The 22,979-nt window shown below is 34.2% G+C and overlaps 1 protein-coding gene and 1 pseudogene across 2 annotated transcripts; both read right to left on the bottom strand.

Annotated features, from left to right (window-relative positions):
• Positions 1-5: 5 nt before the first annotated feature.
• On the bottom strand, positions 6-8,815 carry LOC110731282 (E3 ubiquitin-protein ligase COP1-like). Of its 2 annotated transcripts, none has more exons than XM_021911123.1 (13): positions 8,248-8,815; positions 7,094-7,171; positions 6,436-6,591; positions 4,911-5,249; positions 4,306-4,460; positions 4,132-4,197; positions 3,224-3,302; positions 2,818-2,973; positions 2,604-2,702; positions 1,595-1,699; positions 972-1,151; positions 641-751; positions 6-455 (listed from the first exon to the last, which is right to left on the bottom strand). In XM_021911123.1, exons 1-13 carry the CDS (start codon positions 8,536-8,538, stop codon positions 285-287), a joined length of 1,986 nt encoding a protein of 661 aa, XP_021766815.1. In that variant the 5' UTR covers positions 8,539-8,815; the 3' UTR covers positions 6-284. The 2 variants fall into 2 exon arrangements, with proteins under 2 accessions (XP_021766815.1, XP_021766816.1); XM_021911124.1 differs by having other exon boundaries at positions 6,436-6,595; positions 8,248-8,372.
• Positions 8,816-13,869: 5,054 nt separating this feature from the next.
• On the bottom strand, positions 13,870-21,500 carry LOC110731281 (annotated as a pseudogene).
• Between the last annotated feature and the right edge of the window lie 1,479 nt (positions 21,501-22,979).

Here is a 22,979-nt window from a genome sequence, read left to right as displayed (position 1 = left end):
CAGAGTGCAGGCAGCCAACAATGTAAGTTGTATACGATATAGCTTGAAGAATATCTCATCATTACCGGTCAACAACCATCAGGCTAGAACTCTAGATAGCCATATAGATTGATTCACGCTTTTTCTATGATCATATCTGCTCTCTTCCACAAGGAAGGAGCAATCAAATAGTTACACGGTTCCTTTCGATAATGAACTCCTAAAACTGACTATATACACAAAAGAAATCAGCTAGAAGGAAGTTACAAGAACTTTCCATGACATATCTACCTCTGTAACTTGTTTCAGGTAGCAAGAGCAAGTAGTTTGACATTTCCTTGACTGTTAGCAGCCATAATCATGGGGCTGTCACTCTTCCAGCAAACTGCACTGATAAAGTGTGATCCTCGATCATCATCAGCATCAAACAGTTCTGATGAATTGAACTTGTACCGAGCAACAGGCTTAGAAATAGCCTGCAAGTGATAGAAAAATTGAATTGACCATAGAATTACCAAAGATATAGCATTTGCAATACAAGTAGTTTCCATGTCCTATTTTCTGTAAGGGCTGTATTGATTGATTTAAACACTTTTTATAATCAAATGAGAGAAATTACAAGTGTTTGCATTGTCCTATTTTTTTGGGGTCATTTGCATACCTTATGATAGACAAAGACTTCGTTTGATTCACTGCCACAAGCAAGGTATTCGCTATTTGCAGTGAGGCCTACAAAATTCTTTTCATTCGTATGACCTCTATACACCTGAAGCTGCAATGTAGTGGAAAAATAAATGAGCTAACAGATGTGATTGAATAAGCAATCTTTTTGAAAGAATGAACATAATATTTCCAATAAATGTAAATCATGAGCCCCACTTTCAACTAGATTATGAATAAACAAAATACCACCACTCCTGAAACTTAGGTGAGCTGTGAGCATAAGCCCCACAAGTAACTAGTTTCTACATAATAGATACTTTAAATATTACCAACTTATTTTCCTTGACATCCCACAAGCGCAAAGTGCTATCAGTTGATGCAGAAGCAAGTTCGTTGGCAGATAAAAAATGAACATAAGAAACAGCTTTTCTATGACCAGAAAAGACATGAACCGGCTGGCTTGTATTTCTTAAGTCATAATAGTGAACATTATGATCTGCAGAACCCACCTGCGCAAGATAACATCCAGCATGAAAAGTTGAAGTAATCAAAGACACTGAAGAAGACATAGAATAATACTCTTCGTCCAAAATTAATTCACATTGTCCCAAGCCCTCATAACTAAGGATATGAATTGATTAAACAAAAAAATACCTCTTCCATACTTGGGTCACCACTATGGGCTTAATGATAAATATTTAACCATAAACTAACACTAAATTATGAAAGTGACAACCTTTTTTTGGACATCCTAGCCTCCTAGGTGCGTAAATATATATTCCAAACAGAGGGAATACTTCAAAATAGAAAAAGATTCTACAGTGTTGCGTTACATGACAGTGGGGTGAATACCACAAAAGTTTGAAATAAATTAGAAGAAACAGTCACGTAACTATATCTCACAAGACATCAAAAAATTACAGAATTGAATTTGAAGAAGAGGAATACTTACTGCCACATGCATGCTAGATCCAGGATTACATTTCACAGAGCATATATTTGCATTCAAGTCAATATTCAGAGCACTCTTTTCCTGTTTGGTGCACCAAACTTTAACCTGTTGAAAAGCACCCAAAATGCAATGGATCCATAATGAGCTGTCAATCTGGAGTGCTTTAAAATATTTCACTAACTATGATATTAGCCTCCTTTCAAAGACATGCCTGCAAATAATATCATCACAGATTCCTTCATCCTTTTTCTTTGGTGTGAGTGTGTGGGTTTTGTTTTGTTTTTTTTTTTTTTTTTTTGTGGGGGGGGGGGGGGGGGGAAGGGTGGCGGCAATCCCCAAAGGATCACCACATATTATAATTTAAATGACTTAGATCAAGTTCACTTCATAAATAGTTGTCTAAGTTCCATCTCCCAATTTCTTTCCCATCATAAATTTCTGTTTGCTATTTCCTACTAGTAGAATTCACCATGATCATCAAGTTTATTTCCAGAAACAGTTCTCAATGTTTCATCTCCCATTTTCTTTTCTATCATTTATTTCTGTTGTGTTATTTCCTACTAGTAAAACCTAAGCTTTTACACTGAGGCCAATCTGAGAAGAGATCTGCCACAAGAGAACTTCAAGCTTTAAAATGGTACACCATCACCAGATTCAGCACCACTCAATAAGGATATCGCTGCAGGGTGGGTCAGTACAGCCCTGCCAGGTGATGACATGTAGCCTCGTCACTTGTAACTTATAAGAAAAGATGGTGTTCGTCAATGACAACCTCCAAATAGTTAAACAAGGATTTCACCGTGACAAAAATTCACAAATGTCACTGACTGAAAAGACAGGTCCAAAATCATATAATGTAAAAATATGCATTATAAGATATGGGATTTATGACCTTCAGGTTAGATAAATCCCACCACTTTTTTCATTCAATTTCTTGTGAAAAGGGATGTAAGATACATATGCAGTATCTTGATAAGTATAGCCCAAAAGACGGCTAAGCTCCATATACCTTGCAGTCATCCCCACCAGATACCAATAGCGAAGGTTCAGTACGCGAAAAGTCCACACTCCAAGCCCGTTTTTCATGCTCCTCGTATTCTCCAATACTCTAACAAAGGAAGTTAGCATTATTGACATTAGTCAAAGTACAACCAAACCAGTAGCCTAAGAATGTAGAACAAGCTTAATGGAACAAAACAGCTTATTAGTACTATTAATACCACCTGATTAGTAGCAACATCCCAAACATTTACAATCCCCTCATAATCACTGCTGGCAATACAATGTTTGGTATACTTATTCCAACTCAAACAGCTTAGTTTAGATCGTGTAGCAATGTCAACAACAGCACAGTGCACTTCTGCAGGTTCATCAATCACCTGGAGATCAATTATTTGTTCCCAAGGTTAAGTACTCAAGTAACAATTAGAGCAAAAGATCTTGTGAAAATGAGCGTGAACCCTTCACATTCATTTAAAGTGTTTACTCTCCAAACTTTTAATCATTCTTTTTCTTTCTTCTTCATTTATTTAGTTTGGGGGGGGGGGGGGTTGTGCTAGGGAAATAAAATACTAAGATGAAATATGTTGAAGTAGTGTACATCCTTCTCTTGAGCATGAAATGACTTACTGAGGAAAATTCAAAAACTTTAATCCGCTTGGAGACACCAGCAGTAGCAAACAATTCATGATCTCTGTCAAATTCTATGCTGCAAAAGGAGATGCACATATCAAAGGTGGTGAAGAAGCAATTCATCAGAATAAATCAAGTTGTAACTTGATCATCAATTAAGATTAAAACAAGATAACAAGCAAAAAGATAGAATGAGCAACATGATGCAAAGGTCAAAGCTAGTTCTACTAAAAAAATCATTCAAATTTGGCCCTCTCTACCACTGCATTGAAGCAAATTTCAGGGGAAAATCATACACTAACAAACCATTTACAACCAGGATAACCAGGACTTATTCAAACAAAGGATTATACAGAATGAACTGAACAATTTTAGCTACCACACAGACTTGCAGATACTACCTCCATTTCATATTATTTGCAGCGATTTGACATATAGTGTGAGTAGAGATTGTCTATTTGTTGCAAATAATATGAAACGGAGGTAGTATGTAAGATGCAAGAAAAGTTAAAAAAGGATAGATAGCGAGACACTGAGAAAGTAGCAAGTCCCATTTCTTTAATAAAAGTTTGCATAAGCAGATACACTCTCCACGTAGCATAATAGTGCGTCCATAGCATGTCCATCACTAGCCAAATTCATAAACATTGTATTTTAGAAGATGTAACTAAAATGTAAAGCCAGCAAAGAATGACACACTGCAGTGCATTTATTAAAACAGAAGAAGCTTCTAGCTTAGTGGCTAATGACCATAATCAAGCAAAATACCTACAACCAATACTTAGCATATAAACAGGTACAAGTCAGCCTCTCATCATCAAAAATTACATATAAAAGTTAACAGTATATCAATGACATGGAGCATAGTCAATCAAAAGAATAAAGATTTTAAAGAAAAGACCCACCTGGAAATGATATTGGCAGAGTGAAAAACGTTGCCAAGTCTCAACTCTGAAATAGGCCTCAACTGGCTGTAAAATTCCACCAAAAAGACAAAAGAAATTGAACTTCTCAATAATCCAACTATGGGAGTTTAAAGCAATAATTGCAAATAACAGATACGATATACACGGATATACCTGTATCGAGTACAGGAAGTAAGCACAGACTGAAAATCCTCAAGTCCTGCATGATAGCCTCTATTTGTATGATTCGTATCTCTTCCTTCTGCTGGTTTCTTTTCTTTGGCCCAGTTTCTCCTTTTTTGAAGGTAACACTCTTGCAGTTCAGTGAACTGCAGAAAATTAATTGATAACAAATTAATAAGTTTCGATGCTCAACTGAATCGATTGTAATGAAGCTTCACTTTAGCCAACTTTTCGACCTATTTAACTATATAGCTAAGAGTCATCATGCATAACTTCAATATGCAGCTTAAAAACTATTGACGTACTTCTTTCATATACATGCAGACTTCAACTGAATTCAAGAGAAGGTACTATAGTTAAATAGTTAATTATTAAGCCACCATCAAGAAGTTGCAAGACCTAACATCGTGACATCATATGAAAGCTGAATGTGAATTATGGGCGTATGCTGGTCAGTTAATCTTCACTTAACAAAAAAACATAACAACTCACAAATGTAAATTATGTAAAGTTTAATAGAAGTGCTTCTGGACTTCTTAAAAAAAACACTACTACATATAAATTACAGCAATTATCAGAATTTTAGAAAATACAACCTGTGTCTCAACCTGCCTTTTTCTAGCTTTAAATTTTTCCGTTGGAACCTGCTGTTGCAATTCTGAGCCTGCACAAACATCATTTTCTAAATGTTCTTGAGAGCATGGAGCATCTAACTTGCCTCCTTTACATTGAAGATTTCCTGTAAATGTCTCTTGTTGTGTACCAGAACCACCAGCCACAGGCCTCTGTACTTTATCACAAAAACCTTTTGTATCAAAGTCATCTCCTCTCAGTCTCAATCTAGCTGTATGGCTCTTGTTTACATTCCACAATTCTGTTTTGTACTTTTGAACAGCATCTATGTCTTCTTTGATGTACTGGAGATCATTTTGTATCTATACGAACACCATGAGATAGATTTAAAATACTATGCTCCGTTAGAGTTGAAGTTTAAAATTCTAGGACAGTAAAGAAGTACAACTACATAGGACAATAAAGAAGTACAAATACACCTAAAAAAAGTTATAGATGCATCTCACATGTGACGAGGAGGAGGAACCAAAGGATGATAAGTCAAAACATAGTATTAGATAAAGTACATCAAACTATCAAAGTATCAAACTAGCTTTAAGAGGAGCCAAAAAAAAAGGTCTAATACAGCAGCAGCAGCAACAAAGCCTTAGCCCCAAAATGATTCGGTGTCACTACTATGTCGGCTAACAAGAATCATCATAAGGAACCCATCCGCAAAGAAAAAAAAAGTTATAAAGAAAGAAAAGTGATAAAATGAAAGTGAGCAAAAAACATAGTGAGCAAAAAATGGGGCAGTATAGACTCTGTAAAGTTAAAACACAAAAACAGGAAATACAAATAAAATTTGAGAAAGTTTGATCAAAGGGGTCAAGGGGAGATAAAAAGAGAGGAAAAGCATGGAAGTAAAAACACAAGAAAGTTTGAGAAAACCTACTTGGTATATTAAATTAATTAATTAAATTAAATAAATAAAAAAATTTAAAAACCTTGCTAAAAAAATCTAGCAATATCGATATAATTTTGACCTTGTCTTGGCTATACCACTTACCACCACAATTAATAGATACCCTATGAAGAAGCGATAGAAGTTTTAATCAACCTTGTCACTAAGGGTGTGTGTGTGTGTGTGTGTGTGTGTGTGTGTGTGTGTGTGTATTTTCATTCCACAAGCAGTAAATTAAGATACTTTAATTTACTAAGCATTCAACCAAAGATTTTTCCATCACAACTAAGAAATAAGTACATTTTACCATCAGTAGAGGTCGGAGAAAAACAAGAGCATCCAATACTGCTTTACATTGTTTACAGAAAGATGCAAGACACACTCAGATGACTTTTATTAGTTTCTTATGCAATACAGGCTACAGAGCAAGGGCCTTACAGGCTTACACTACCATTTATTCCAATGCAACCATTTCCTACACAACTTCAACTGTATAAACAATAATATTAGGATGTACTCCGTATTACCTACAAAGCACTAACTCTTACAGGAGAAATAAAATGCATCAAACATTACACGGTTAATTTGAATTTAGTTGAACACACCTGACTAAGCTCTTCCAATTTTCTTTTTCTTAAGCAGACCAAAAACTCAAGGAGAACTTGCAAGTTTGTCTCAGCCTCCTCTTGCTCCATCTTTCTTTTCTTTTCCGCAAGTAGAGACAAAAGGCAGTCAAGATCCTTCACAGACACGTCACAATCCTGTCTACAGGTTATATCAAAGAGTGAATTCCAAATTAAAAAGAATTAAAGCCACGATTAAAGCATACAATTAAGTACATGGAAAAATATTCTAACAATTCGCTTCACTCATGCCAGTTTGATTTATTTTAAGAATTCAGACCGATACCAGTGGGAAGAAAAATATTACAGGAATAATCAGTTAAGAAAAAAATTGCCTATGTTTGGTATTATATGAAAGCAACATTGCTTGATAAATTTCAATAGTTTCTAGTGAAAATTTCAATTTCACTTCCAAAGCAACATAGGATCATAAACCTTAAATGTAAGATTACATTGGCAAATTATTTTTAGATACTTTCCTTATAGGAATATAATGACTAGAATCATATTGAATTCAAAAGATTTTTGGACAAGGGTAAATGATAACATCCTAGCAAAATATGATAAAGTAAATTTTGCAGGCTAGAGAGAGGATGAAATGACAACAATTTGTAGCTACTGTTTACGGAAGTCAACTAACCTGCTGCATTGCTCGGCGAAATTGTTCACTCGAAGAGGCATTTTTTGCAAATTGATAATCAGACATTCTCTTTAATATCTGTGGAATGAGACACATTGTTTGGTTATAGATTGAATTTCAACATAATTTACAAACAGCTTATTTGATTAACTACCATGGAGTGGGGGAAAGGGAAGGAGTCTACTTGCATTATTCATTCCCAAAGTCCAAATTCCCTAATATAATACTTGTTCGAAGTAAAATATATGTTTGTGTTAAAATTAATCCCGAACTGGAGAAAGAGAGAAAGCAAGAGAGGAAACAAAAATGCAACATATGCCAATAAAACACCATACACCAATCACTACCCACAATGTCCCCACACGTGACACACCCGATACCTAAAAAGATAGAGAATTTCTGGTATTCTTCCCATATCACGGCGATTGAGGCTTTTCACTACTTAGATTAGATTCATGGAAGACAAGGATAAAACTCGACGCTAATGGTATCCTCATCATATAGCCAGATAACTTGAACTTCAAACTGAGATTCTGCAAAAGTGAGACCCACAACCATTGATTCACATAAACAAGATATGCACCACAAGTTATAAACTTTTGATCACCCTTGCCCCCTCAAAGGACAAGAAAAAGAAAGTAAAACAGAGAAAGATCCCAAAACTTTTATTCCGAACTATCTCATAACCACAGATCTATCTCCCAAAATCTCAATTCCTATCAAATTAACACACTCTATAACACTTATTTCACTCAATTATGAAATATTCTACACAAGTCTATCAAATTCACACCGAAAATTACGGAAATAATCACTTCAACGGCCAAGAACTAAGCTGCTATGTCCATGTTTATGCTTAAACTCAACATAGACAAATTCATGAAACATTTTTGTCAACCTTAACCTAATATTACAAAATGATCGCAATTCAACACCAAAAAAACCTACAAAAAATCACATTCAAATATCAAAATAATTTGAATTTACCTTAACATAACACATTTAAACAGCAAAATGCATATAATCAATCTCAAAAATCAAGATACATTGCACTAAAAAACAACGAAAATTCAAAATTAGACAATCAAATTCAACACAAGAAACCTCAAACAAAATCAACAAAAACAGAGAGAAGATCAAATAAAGCGACGAACCTTATCAAGGGCAAAATTAGGGAAAATAAGCTTAGGAGTGAGAAAACGACCACAACAAGGGCAATCAGACTTGTTATGAAGATGAGTGAAGATACACATATAACAGTAACTATGACCGCAAGCAGTGAGAAAAGCGTTTTTGATAATCTGCATGCAAATAGGGCAGAGAAAATCCTTATCGCCGGCGACGGAATCGCCATCGCCGTCGCCGTCAACGGCGGTATCATGCGGCGGAGAATCGGATTTGACATAAGGAACTAAAGCTCCTTCTCCAATGGAGGTTTCCGCCATTGTTGAGGTTTTTCCGATTTGTTCGAGGTTTGAGGGAGGAGAGAGAAAGTAGGAGAAGTTTCAGAGAAGAGAGAGAGAAAGAGAGGAGATTGACGTGTCAGAGAAGAAAGGAGAAGGAAATTTAAGAGAGAGAGAAAGAGGGAAGAATGAATATGAGGGTGGAAACTGACCACGTTAATATGGCGGGTGAGTTTGTCCTTTGAAGAACAAGCATTGTATCAATCGTATCAAGATATTTTTTTAAGAAGATACGAGTTTTGTATTTTCAGGTGCTTTTTATGTGTTTTTTTTATGGTATTGGATTTTCTCAAAAAAAAAATTATTATGGAGTATTATTATTTTTTCAACAGTAGTAAGATACGGTGGTCTAGGGATTCCTTAAAATAAAGGCGTGTTTTGTTTACCTTTTTAATTACAGGTGTTAAGTTTAAATAAGTTCAATTCAAGAAAAATAAATTCTGATAATGGTTATAAATTACAACTAAAATAAGTTTTAATAAGTTCTGATAGAGAAAATCATGTGGATAGAGCACATAGTCCCATCATCAGAGGGGGATATGGTATCGTAGATATATAAAAATGTAAAATGATGGTTTGTGTCTTCCTACCTTATCCATCCGGAAAAATTACAATTATTTTGAGAAAAATATGAACACTTTTCTGGATCACTCGAAAAATAGAAAAAAAATAATGTGATGATCATTAGAAATGGAACGAATTTTGATAATCAAGCAGAAAATTTGTAAATAATTAAATCAACAACCGTAGCTTTCATTAAGGGTTTGTTCACATTTACTGAACTGAGCTGAATTGAACTGAACTGAACAGAACTGAGATGAAATTAAATGAATATTTTATGAGAGAAGGAAATCGGGAGCTGAGCTGAACTGAAAATGAATTGATTAGAGCCGAGCTGAGCTGAACTGATTGGAGTTGAACTGAACTGAACTGAACATGCCCTAAATGTTGGCCTGGTTCTATATTCATTGATTTTATTATGAACATGTTGTGTGACTTGATAAAATTGTTAATTTATTTGCGAAAATGCTACTTGATTAACAATTTTTGTTTATCCCGGAAATAAATTGGTACATCCTCCTAGAAATAATATGTTATTTTGGATGTGGCTGAAAGGCCGAGTAATAACATATGTTATTCATTGGTAGCCTTCTTTTTGTTTTTTGGGTTTTTATTTTTTTTTGACACAGGGTTTTATTCAATCTATAAGTAATTCAACAAAACATATGTACCTTTCATGTTCAAACATTCATCACCCCTACAAATCATTCATAGTTTTGATCTCATTTGCATTGTAGAAGTAACTCAAGGGTAAGTTATTTTTAAGCTTAGTATGTGTTGTGCAAAGGGTTTCAACATTCAGATCAAATGACTCTAGTTGCTTATGTTGCTTTAAGGGTTTCAACATTCAAATGACTATAGTTGCTTATGTTGCTGTAGTTTCTTGTACTATGCAAATTCTTCTTTAAGTTTAATGACGGTTTTATGTCAAAACAAAACACAAAAGGAATAAAAAAAAAGAGCATGATATGAGTGATTGAGTGGGGATGAATGGAAAAGTGGAAAGGGGATTGAATGAAGGAAGAAAGATCAAGATATAAAAGGAGTGGATATGTTAAATTAAAATCATTTTAGGATACATATCATTGGTTCTATCTAGAGTGATTTTAAAAAAATCTTCCTCTTTGAAAAGTAATGGTTGATAAACTAATTTAGAATATGTATTAAAACTTATAAACTTAATCATTAAATTAAAAAAACTATTAAATTATCTTTACAAAAATTTAGTTAGATCAAATAATGAACTAGGCCAACTCTAATTAAATGCTAGTGTAATTTTTATTTTAGATGACATTTACTTTTGAATAAAAGGACAAAATTACAAATACTAGTTTAAAGTCATATCTCGGATGTTTTTTAAAAGCGGGATAGGATAAGCAATATTTTTGCCTACTAATCATAGAGTATAAGATTAATGATAATTAATGATAGTTTAATATCCAACCACAAAAGTAGCTTACAATCACTCATTAATTAGTACATTAATGGTTGAATAGACTTGACAATAATAGAGTGAATATCTTCCCATCATCGAGCTCCAACCACCTTTGATACATCCATGGTAGACAATTGAAAGAGTAACGGTTGATTGAACATAAATGGTGACTTACTGACTTGACATGCAAGGTTAGTAAGACACATATCCTTCACGAAGATGTCAATGATTAAGGTGGCAAAATTAGTGAGGTGTGGCTTCCCACCTGGCCACCTGTCCATCATCACACACATATATTTTTTTTTACGACAAGGAGAAGAACTCTGACCAAACCTCAACCCTTACGATTTTATATTAATTGTTCATCATCACACTATGTTATGCAAAGTTAATGTAATTTGTTAGGTAACCCCACAATGACCGGAATATGAGTTTGGCATTCCAAATCTTTAGCTTTGGTACCCTCCAATCTCCATTTGTGGGTATATCATTAAAAAAAAGTGTTATCACAATGAGAGTGTCAAAATCAATTCGCTTAGTGACGTCAAGATATGCACAATACGTGTGGCATGTAAGCATTTCCATTGACGCCATCTATATCATGCAGCATGCATGACACTTGACACACACAGATGAGCACACCAGATGTTGCCCATTAGCCCAAATGTATTTAGCCAAGGAGTATATCAGTATGTAACTTGAAGTTTCATTATGGATTTATGGAGCTTGGATCCTTAGGTCTCTGCATTCCTACAATTTGCTAATGTGAGTTTTATCAAATATAACAATGAAAAAGATTGCAGAGGAATTAATCATAGGCCGATTCGAGTTCTAAATAATGCCTCGCAAGGTTCTCTGTTATAAGCCACACTTCAACACGTAAATATCTGTCTCTAGACTATATAATCAAGCCAAACCATATTAAACAGATCTATCTAGTACACAAGCATGAAGGTAACACTTCAACTAATCTGTATTTATAAAACTTAATGATGCACATAAATTTAGCAGTCTCAAATTTACCTTATACTCTGGAAACACTAGTCCCATTATCATAACTTCATCGCCAATCAAACATTGACACCTCTTGTGACTCACATACAACAGTTTATAGTTAGGGTAACTCAGTTGGTAGCTATCCTATGGTGTTAGTTGTTACGAAGTCGGACCGAGATCAAGTCATGAGAAGGGATAAGGGGTAGACAGAAAGAGCAAGATACCCCAAAAGGGTTGTTTGCCCAGACAGTGTTAACTAATGAGGCCCGCAGTTTACCATCTAAAAAATCCTTAAAAAGGTTTAGTCACTCTCACTCCACTAGTTTTGTGCCCCACTAGTTGGTGAATAGATACAAAAGAGATGAGAACAAATCCTGAATCAATGTATTGTACAATCCACTAGAAACTTATCACAAACTAATCTTGATAATCTCAGCTATTATGGATGTAGCGATCGACTTCTCAATTATAATTGAACTTAACAGGAAACACATCCTCCCCGAACCCCCCAAACAATCGAAAAACAGAACCGAACAGTTCAGCTGAAAGTACACACATCAACCATCACATCGTGCCTCCTCTAGGCATCCACTGGCCTGGGTATCCAACAGGCGCAAGCACCATTCATAATATCCATACTTACATAACAACTGTTGTCGTCGTCTTCATCCACGATTTTTTGTTCACTTCTCTCTATACTTTGTCCTTCTCTATTAATTTGAGCCCACAAGAAACTTTACATAAGTAGCTGAAAATATCCACTCATGTGGTCCTGTGGAAACCCTTCAACATTCCAAATGATCCCTTATCGACATGCATTGCATGAACATCGGCCACAACCTGGACCAAATGGTTCCTCCAGGAGATCAGAAAGAGCTCCACAGAGGGGATGGAGACAAATAACAACCCACATTGCTTGGCATTATGTGTTATGAGGCTAAATCTCATAACATTCTAGCAAAGTCGAAAATATGCAGTAAACGATGAGCTATGTTATGCCAGTCCAGTAATTTCTAAGATGGACCTGTATCAATTACATTTACTAGTATGACAAATAAATTTACCAGAGAAACTTGATAATTATTGGAGTTGATCCTTCCACTACAGGACAAACCCAAGAGAAACTGGGACACCGAATATAACACGACTGATGTGCAAGTGTGTGTATACCATAAGTGCACTAGCATGCATGGTCTTATCACATAACACATAAAAAGTAATCCTAACTAACAAGCTTGATTGCAAATCACCCAACCACCTAAGCAAGATATGATAGGCTAATATCTACACACTAGCCCAAAGGTGTTGTGACCAGACACATGTAATACCTACAAGGCAGGTGCAACGTACCTTCCCTCCAGTCTCCACTTTTCGTTTCGGTAACGAAACTTTTTGTTGCTTTAGCTGTTGTAACTCTTAGATGATTATGCAGTACAAAATACGTCATAAATCATAATAGTACTACTGCAAATAATATTAGCAATCATAAATGTGTTCATGTCTATTAAAATAATACTCCAGTATCAATATCTAGCCATCACAAGATTTCAAACAATCAAAAGTCAAAATACGAAGTATTAATCTATTGTGTATCTAGTAGAGGATGCTAAGGGTGTGGCCTTACCATGCCATAAGAAAAATATATATATACTGCATATGCTCTAGTGGACGCAATGTTCAATAGAGAAGCTAACATGTTAAGGATTCGCATAGCAAATTCAATACTGTAGAGTGAGATTTCAAGAAAATAACAGACACCTTAAGAGTGGGACTTGCAAAGAGTGATAGATTCATATATTTATGGAAAGGGAACTCCGTACAAACTACTGACAAAGGGAAACTTTCTGCCTAAAGGAGAGAGTATATGAAGGGGGGGGGGGGGGGATGAGAAATCACTAGAGTCAGAGCAACTATCAGGTCAAGCGGTTTAGGGTGAAATCCAGTTTTTTTGCTAGTAATAGAATTATAGAAATATAAAAGACAAGACAAAAAATCTATGAGTAACGGTAAGGTCTGTAACTTATAGCACCACAGAGAAGTAATTAAAGCTACCCCTCCATCAAACTGCAACATCCTTCAGATCCCATGATAAGTTTCTGATGCAACCCCAAAGGATCGGAGGAAAAAAAATAATGGGTCTACAAAGGACTGCAGTAGATTAACATACTAATGAGCCTGTATTATTATTACATTCTTACGTGCCTGTAACATTTATAAATTTTACCCTAACCATGAAATGCAGGCATCCAAATTCTAGGGTAGATAGTAGGAAAAGAAAAATCAAACAGCACTATTCCACAGAGAGGAAAAAAAAAAAAACATTAAAAAACTTTTTTTTATTGCATTAAATGATTTCAGTGGCTAATTTTCTATCACTGTGATAAGTTCTGTTATACATGTATATTATCCTGTGTAATATTTTACTTACTCTTCGCAGGAGAAGTTGTCACTGATTTCTTTATACAATCTACTAGGCCTTCACAATCTTGAGACAAAACACATCCAGAATCATCAATATCTTCTGTAGAGTGAGGAGAGCGGAGGTTCCCATGAGTTTGACAAGCCCTCATTGTCTTACAATGTTCAGCTTCGTCATCTCTGATATTTAGGAACACATCATACAAGTTTTCTGCAATGACAGCCAATAATAAGATAAAGCAGGCTATTATTAATATGCCATGTTGAAAAACTTAAAAGCAGGCTAGAATGAAGAATATGCAATTCAGTTCATATTTTACATAACTGCATACCATAGAAATGCATAAAATTACAATTTTAATTTGCATTTTAGGAATTGGAAGACACAACTACAGGCAATACTGCAGCAACATAGTCATGTTGGGAAATGCTCAATGTCATTCTCCTTGAACATCCTCGCTACCTCCCCAACCCCAATAAAATGGTTTAGCCAAATACAGCCCTTAGAAAAACGAAACTCTAGATTAATCATAAGCATTACAAAATCATAAATAATTCCTGAAATGGAAGTTGGAAATTTATGAAACATTATGCATTGTTTGGTCATTTTGGGACTAAGGCTCCCTATCTATAGCCTTAGGGACTGTGTTTATCATTTTAAGAAATCAAGAAAAAAAAAGAAGGGGGGGGAGGCATTGCTCCTGCAAGTAATATTATTCTCAATTTGAAGGGGCTAAAGCCACAAAAGACCTTTTGTTTTATAGCAAGACAATAGCAATAAGCAATAACTTCAAACAAGGAATGACTTCCAAAGGATTCTCTAGCAATTAACTTTGTCTAGCTTATTTACTAATTTTCACCAAGAGCGAAATTGATACAGCAAAAGGTTGACCTTTTCTTCATTTTTAGAAAATAAGCTAATCCCATTTCATTCATAAACTTGCAGCAATATTTATACTATCCACCCGTCTATATAGAAGTTATGACCTATAATATTCGGACTTGGATACAGGTTTCAAACTCGAAACATATCCAAGAGTGTAACGTGAAAAAAGCTCAACTGAAGGAGTGGAGGATACTTTTAAAATTGATAGTGTCTAAAAAAACTGAATGGTCACGGATACATGTTACACAGTTAATGCCATTAAGATAACCAACCAGTTTTCTGAGGTTCTAAAAAAATGATTGTTAAAACTTAAAGTCAAGTATGATGCAAGAAAAAAGGCAAATCCAGAAATTACCTAAGGTCTTCGAGAACAGGGAACTCGGGAGGTTTGAAATTCGTCTGTGAATATAAATAGCTACAGTGATCAGAATACTATATACTTTGGGCAAAGGAACCTGATAAGGAATCAACTGACTTACCAAACAAGTACAAGTCACCTCCGGTATAGTACTTCACAGCCACATCCGGCGCAGGCAACTTCTTCAATTCATCTACACGAGAACAAGAGAATAATATCAACATTTACTACAGAAACAATCAATTGTGAATCAGCATAAGGGGAAAATGCATAAACAAGGTCATTCATTATATAATCACTACAACTTTAGAAACTGCCAACTGAACACAACTAGAGAATAAGGTGCAGATGTAGGGAAAAGAGTGGAAATCAATATTTTGCACCAGCCAAACTTAAAAGCAAAAGTTGACTAGCTCACCTCCTTGGACCTTGATAAACTTGTCGTAAGTTTCAAATGCATGATTCTCAACACATTCAGAGAAATGATCTGCATAAAGTACCCAAATTGGATACATAAGTTGTAATAAAAATCAACTTTCAAATAAAGTAAGATATAAAAGCTCAATGCTTATCACCACAACCATTATTATTAAGAAGCAACAAGAAATTAAAGTGAGATAGATAAAAGTAAAAAATAATGCACCACCGCAGAAGGACCTAAATACTTGCAAGCCATTCTCGGGCTGATAATATACATGCCAACCGTCATAAAGTAATAAAAGACAGCGATATGCTGAGCAAGAAAACGGTCAAACCACCAAGCATTTCCCCCCAATTCCGCAATTAACAGAAAAGAATTCCGTAAAAAAGAATATTTCAGATAAAAATTAACTTTCAACAACAACAACAAAAAAGAATTTTTGACAGAGCCAATAAAGCTTTAAAGACATCAATCAATCTCTCTGAAGGCATGGACACTAGAGATGACACAAGCATGTCATCCTCACTTTTCAAGCCATTTCCCCCTACATTCAATCCAAGAATTTTACTCCAAGCTATGATGGAGTATAAGCAATCTTTGCATATTAGGAGGTTAAGTACAAGGATAAAAAATAATAAATAATTAAAATCCAAATTATACATACAGAACTGGGATTCATGCATCAGTCATAATGCACAAATATGGTGTGAATCAAAAGCTTTGATTGAGTCTCGTCAAAAAAAAAAAAAAAAAAAAAAAAATCTTTGATTGAGCTTCCACATGACCTCACCAACTACCTTAATGATTGCAACTGAGCAGACACGATTCCAGGCCATTTATGGAAGACAGTAGCACCTTCATATAGTAACACCAACCAGTCGGGATACTATTTATACTACAGTAAGAAGCATATAGACATTCAAGACAACTCTAGCACACAAACACATATAAGAACAAAACAGAAGAAGACTATTTCTGGTAAGAAGGTCAAACAAAAGCCTGACTGTGAAAGTGAAACTGCCACAATCTCTCCTACATGTTTAAACTATGCAAAAGCCTGAATGTGAAACTGCCACAATTTCTCCTACTACATTAAACACAGGCCATTAAACGGCCACAATATCTCCTAGTTCATACAAGTGAAGATAGGTCATGAACCCACAGGCTAGTGCATACAAGTGAAGATAGGCAAGCTAGCAGATGTACAGATATCACAGCCACTCAATGTATGTGTAACCAAGCAAAATCCCAGAAGAACCTACCTCCATGATCAGAAGATGGTGCATTTCATTCCAGCTCTCAGCAAAATGGACTTTCAAGTAATCAGCTCTTCTCCACCAACCAAAGCTTTCATACAGATGTAGCACAGATATAAATGCTGTCAAGAGAACAGTCATTTTTCAAAATGTATAGTGAATTGTAAATAAGTACGAAGTATATGATTGACAATAGGAAAGAGGACTTTTTTTTAAAAAAAAAATATAGGAATGGAGATTTATTAAAGCTTATTTAACCAAAAAGTGTATGTAAACAAATTTAAACAAAAAAAATCCACCCCAATATCAGGAGAAGAACAGAGCATCACATTTACCAATTTATAAAATAAAAGCTTCAAGGCAACATAGCTTTATATATATATATATATATATATATATATATATATATATATATATATATATATATATATATAAAGCTAAGTTTTTTTTTTTTTTTTTGTGCCTTGAAGCTTTTATTTTTTATATATATATAATTATATTGGTACAAATCAATTTCTGAAAATAAGTGAAACAAATTCAATAAGAGGGTGTGAAGGCAGTAATTCCTTCAACGGGACTATCAAGTCTCAAAATAATTTAGTTCTTCCTTTGAGTGCTATTTTACTCTGCCTCTTTCTTTGAGTGCTACGTTCCCCTACTTTTACTAGTCTATGCATATATGGTTATTAGGTATACTAAGCATGCTCGGAGTGTTTCACATGAGATAAAAACTTCTCAAGTTTTGTATCATTGATTTGCAATATATTTAGGGAATTATCTTCAAAATACGCAAGAAATGGCCAAGTTGCCTTTCAGATTTGTTCATCATGCTATACTAAGAAAACAGTATGCTTGCAGGATGCACAATCTAAATAATTGATTTCCGTGTTATGGGGCATGTAGAAATAACAATTACACAAAGAAACGAGAGGCCTCACCGAAATACGGAACTCTTGCAACAGTTTCCAGGACAAAGAACCTTGCATAATCTCTGTACGATATAAAGCATCTAGTATCTTTATCACTGAATCCTGCAACAATTATAGAATTCAAGTTACAATTAAAAGGAAAAAAGGTTGAACTGTCCTCAACAAAATCCAAAACAATGTCTAATAGGGATTCATTATAGAGCTAAAGAAGCCCAAGTGCAACAATGGGTGAAGAGTAATCGTAAAACAAAGATAATAAAAAACCAAAAGAGTGGTAAGGGACTCTGGGTAATACTGGCAATGTTTTGCGTTATTGGCATGCAAATATCAGATGTCATTCAGTGTGTGTGTGTGTATATATATAGAGAGAGAGGGGGGGGGGGGACAAATTAAGAAGATATACGTTTTGTATGCAACAGAAATCTATATGATAAGGATGCAAAGGTCCAATGACCTAAATAAGATCCAGCAAGGTTCCAAATTAGTGTAGAAGACTCTCATCTTAGATGGCAGTAACATAAAAATAAACATGCAGAAAAGAACAGTTTAAAATTGCAATGAAACCTCTTATTTGAAAAGGCAGTAGTATTTAGATGAAGAAACTAACAAGGAAAAAAGAATACCGTGAGGGTGATATTAATAGACTGCTCTAACTTGATGATCCATCTCTCAAAACCATTAGGTGTTGAATCTTTCAACGGCATTGCCTCACTGTTTCCCATCTCTTCATTATCTGCTAAAGTCTTTGGTAGAAAAGACTTCTCTACTTCTACTTTCTCCTCATCATCTTGCAAAATTGTAGCTTGGACGTGGAATTTGGAAAAATTGCTACAGATGTCACAAGTAGCATATTAGAGGAGAATGTATAGGTGGAAAGATACTGATCCTACAAGACAGTAATTAAGTAACCGAATAATAACCCTCCAAAATTTGAATGAATAGCACAAGGTTTTCTTTTATAACTGATAAAAAGATAGACAAATGACTGTAAAGATAATTGAATGAGGATTGCATCCTAAAGTTAAGGATCTCCAACCTTACTTGCCACGAGACTAAGATAATTTATAAGATTAGGAGCTCCAAGCCTCCAAACAATTGGGAATAGAACCACAGAAAACTTATGTAAAATATCTCAAACTTAAATAAAGACAACCAGGCATAAATAACGGCATGCTGGAAAACTTATGATGTGAAATATAATACTTGGTTCAATCTCCAATTGGAAAAAAAAGAAACTGATTTACAATTAAGCAATAACTATAGCCCCAAGAACTAATGCTTTAAACCCATTAAACCTTGTACCAGGTACTTTCTAACTGAAGGATTTGCACTTGAACGAAGTATTTAAGATTGTTCATCTCACTACTCCTAATACAATCATTATTTGTTCGTTAAATTAGTTACTACAAGCATACTAGGCAAAGCTTTTACCCCAACAAACTAAGAAACAAGCTTCCATTAATCATGCTACAAGACCAAGTCATTACTTTTATCACTAAAGGAGAACTTCAGGTAAACTGGTAAACAAAGGAGGTCTCATAGCATATATGATATATGAAATACTACATATGAACTATTAATGAATAATTGGCCCCAATGGAAAATAGTGAAATTACAAATCTGGACCCCTATTTTTGGGTGCGGGACAATCTACTTCAGCATTGAAATACGAAATCCATGGACCAATTTGACCCTTCAGCCCGATTCAATTAGTTCAGCTAAATACTGAATCTAATTAAATCTTTCATCCAAAGTTAGGACTTAGGACAGGTTTGAATCCGATGTCCAGTTAACCAATTATCTAAAATTTTGTTATACTAACAAGAAAACTTCAGAATCCTATGATAATTTCATTTCACATAGGTGCGAGGTATTCAATTGAATACCAATATCCCAATAGATCATGTGAAATTTTAGCTTGAAGATGATGGCTTTCAATCAAATTCCATGATGAGTTCATGATCCCACTTAAGGCACCTTGTTTAATACCTTATACTCATTACCAAATTTCTGGACACTAACAAAGGTTAAACAAGTCTTCTATAGTTGATAAGAAGCATTGGCTCAAAAGTCTGCAAATGTTGGTTGTATAAGCAACTACAGATCCTAGTTGTTAGGCATAGACGCATAGTAGGGAATTACATGTACAAAAGTTCCAGAAAAACCTACCTTAAAGTTCCAATTTTCTAAGTGCTCATCGAACAAATGCTTACCAGCTGAAAGTCGGAAAGTGAGAGCTGTCAGCTGTGCATAAAGGTCAATTTAAGCTTCTTCTAAAATTATGTTCCATGTATTATAACATTCTCAGCTGTACACTTTCTCTAGTCTTTATTAATACTATTCCATATAATCTAATCTCTTAAAGTCCCAATTCTCCCAAACACCTCCTAAATCATTACCTTGCCTACAACTTGACTTCCAGAGTATACAATAACTTTCAGTTTACTAGCGTCATTTCACGATAAATTTCCTGTATCCAACACTATATTCCCTACTGGACTGATGTAGCAATCACTCTCCTAAGTCGCCAATTATCGAAATCAGAACCTTCCAAAGCAAACTATGAAAGATGACTGCATCAAAATTATGTTATATTTAAGGTTCTTTTACCTATTATTAACCTAACAAACTACTACTCGTAGTACATACTGAATTTACTTAATCCAAAAATATTTCAAGATAAAAGCTTCCTAATACAAATAGCTTAAGATAACAATCATTACCAATCTAGTAAGTAGTAACAGCAGAAAATCAAAGTTCATCCAACAAAATCAAAAACAGATATTTCAAGCTCTTAAATCGTCACTCTTGTAACACCAGAAAATCCAACTTTATCCTTTAATATTGAACATCAAAAAATTGCAACATAAAAATTACAAAATCTAGCATAAATACACTTCAACCGCAGAAAATTCAAGTTTATTATTAAAAATCAACCAAAAATTGCAACAACTTCCTTTAATTGAGAAACAAAAAAAAATTAACGATAAACAATGACAAAAATTAAGTTATTTAACAAAAAGTTGCAACACCAAAAAAAAAATAGCCATAATCAATTACAAAATCAATTTAACATGCAAAATCCAGAGAAATTGAACGCAAAATTGAGAATTACCTAGAAATTAATCGACGAGAAGAAAGACGAGTGGAATTGAGAGAATTAAATCTGCGTAAAGGAATTAAGGAGCTAAAAATGGCGGAATTTCCAGAAATTCTAGATGATTTTACAAAGGTTGTTGCAGAAGTAGAAGGAAGAGGGAGAAATGCCGCCATTTTCTCTCTCCTCGATGAGATTATTTGAGGAATAAAATAAAAATGGAATGTTTTCTGGGTTTTAATTACGGATTAAATAGAAGAAAGGCGGTAAACGACGGTGCTTTGATTGATGATTACTCAATTTGACGTGGTTTTACGGTGGTTTTGTCGGCGTTGTTGAATTTTCCGGTTTTTATTTTGCAAGAAAATTAGTGAGCTACGTGTTTGAATTTGAGATTGTTAGATTTTTTTTTAATTTTTTTTTAGTGGTTGGGCCTGTGGTTTCGTCATGAAAATTAGGCCTATGCGAAGTATGGGCTCATTTTGGAAGTGGGAATCCAATCGTTATCCAATTTCTTGAGTTTTACTCGTTTACTAAGTTAAATTTCGTGCAATAAATATACCGTTGTTAAATAATTATAATAAAAATCAAATTATAAATTTTTTTGAGGATTTTAAAAAAACATAATTTAATAAATTTATATGAGATATTTATCAATAATTACACCTACTTCTCGTTGTGTATTTTAAGATATACGAAGTATATTAAGTTTACAAGATTTTGAATTTTAAGAGATGTGTCCAGTTACACCTCTCTTAGAGTATGCCACAACCTGATCTAAGGGTCTATTCTTGATTTACCGAACTGAGTTGAACTGAACTAAACTGAATTGATTAGAGCTGAATTAAACTAAACTGAATTGTTTATGATAGAAGGAAATTAGGAACTGAAATGAAGTGAAATTAAGTTGAAGAGAACATGCCCTAAAATGAATCAAACTCTAAAAAATCTAGATTTTGATGTTTTTTCTATATACAATACGATTTAAATACATTTAATTCCTTGTTTTTTAAAAAAAAAATTATAAAGTCTTAGAAAAAAAAAATATTATCATAAACGCTTACTCACTTGTCTATTAAAATCATCACAAAATATTAAGAATTAATGTTTTGAAAATGTTAGTTGAACTGAGAAATCTCTATACCACTTTTTTCATAATTTGTTTAAATTTTTAACCGTTTTTTAACAATTTTATTTAACTTAATTTAAGGGTCTGTTCTCATTGACTGAGCTGAACTGAACTGAACTGAACTGAACTGAATTGAAATGAATATTTTATAAGAGAAGGAAATTAGGAGCTGAACTGAACTGAAGTGAAATGAATATTTTATAAGAGAAGGAAATTAGGAGCTGAACTGAACTGAACTGAGCTGAGCTGAACTGAACTGAACTGAGCTGAACTGAACTGAACTGAGCTGAACTGAACTGAATTTCAACGTAAGAGAACAGACCCTAAGTATCAAACCACCCCAAATTAGATTGCGAACAATCTTAGCCCTGACTAGCGCCTCGAAAATTTCAATAGATTTAAAAAAGGTAAGGAAATAATGAGTGAGGGATAGGCTAGCTTAAGTGGTTAAAGCTTCCTTTCCGATTCTAAAATATTATGGGATCGGTTCTCGCCCCACCTTTGTGCCGCTATTAAATAAATAAATACTCATAATAAAACATTATTATTACAATTGCATTTTAAGTATTTAGTCATAGGATCTTATTGCCTTAATTTCCTTGGTCTTTGATGTGACTTGTGTATTCTACGTTTAAGACACTTGAGGTTTTTTTTGTCATCACAGAATTTTCTACCATCTTTGTCGTTTCTTTCCACTCGATTAAAGTTGCAATTAAATATTAGATTAAATATAGTAAAAGGGACTAGTTGTACAATTTGCAAAATAAACATCATTAACAACTGGTTTCAACCTACTAAGATTTTAGTCACCTTTTGTTTTATTTTAATTCTTAGATTAAATAAACTGTTGCAAATAAAAAACATAAACGTTTAATTAAACATATTAACATCTTACATACTTCATATTATAGAAGGAATAATATATAGAAGGAATAAT

Source organism: Chenopodium quinoa, unplaced genomic scaffold (assembly GCF_001683475.1).
Source record: "Chenopodium quinoa cultivar QQ74 unplaced genomic scaffold, ASM168347v1, whole genome shotgun sequence".
Lineage (NCBI taxonomy): Eukaryota > Viridiplantae > Streptophyta > Magnoliopsida > Caryophyllales > Amaranthaceae > Chenopodium > Chenopodium quinoa.
The sequence above is the reverse complement of the archived record's forward strand: the minus strand, read 5'-3'. Positions and strand labels throughout refer to the sequence as shown.

Excerpts from the sequence above, each read along its gene's own strand:
- LOC110731282 (XM_021911123.1), bottom strand. The coding sequence starts at position 8,538 with ATGGCGGAAACCTCCATTGGAGAAGGAGCTTTAGTTCCTTATGTCAAA. Across the intron at positions 2,974-3,223 it reads AAGTTTTTGAATTTTCCTCA|GTGATTGATGAACCTGCAGA; the intron begins GTAAGTCATTTC and ends ATTGATCTCCAG. Across the intron at positions 456-640 it reads AAGTCTTTGTCTATCATAAG|GCTATTTCTAAGCCTGTTGC; the intron begins GTATGCAAATGA and ends TATCACTTGCAG.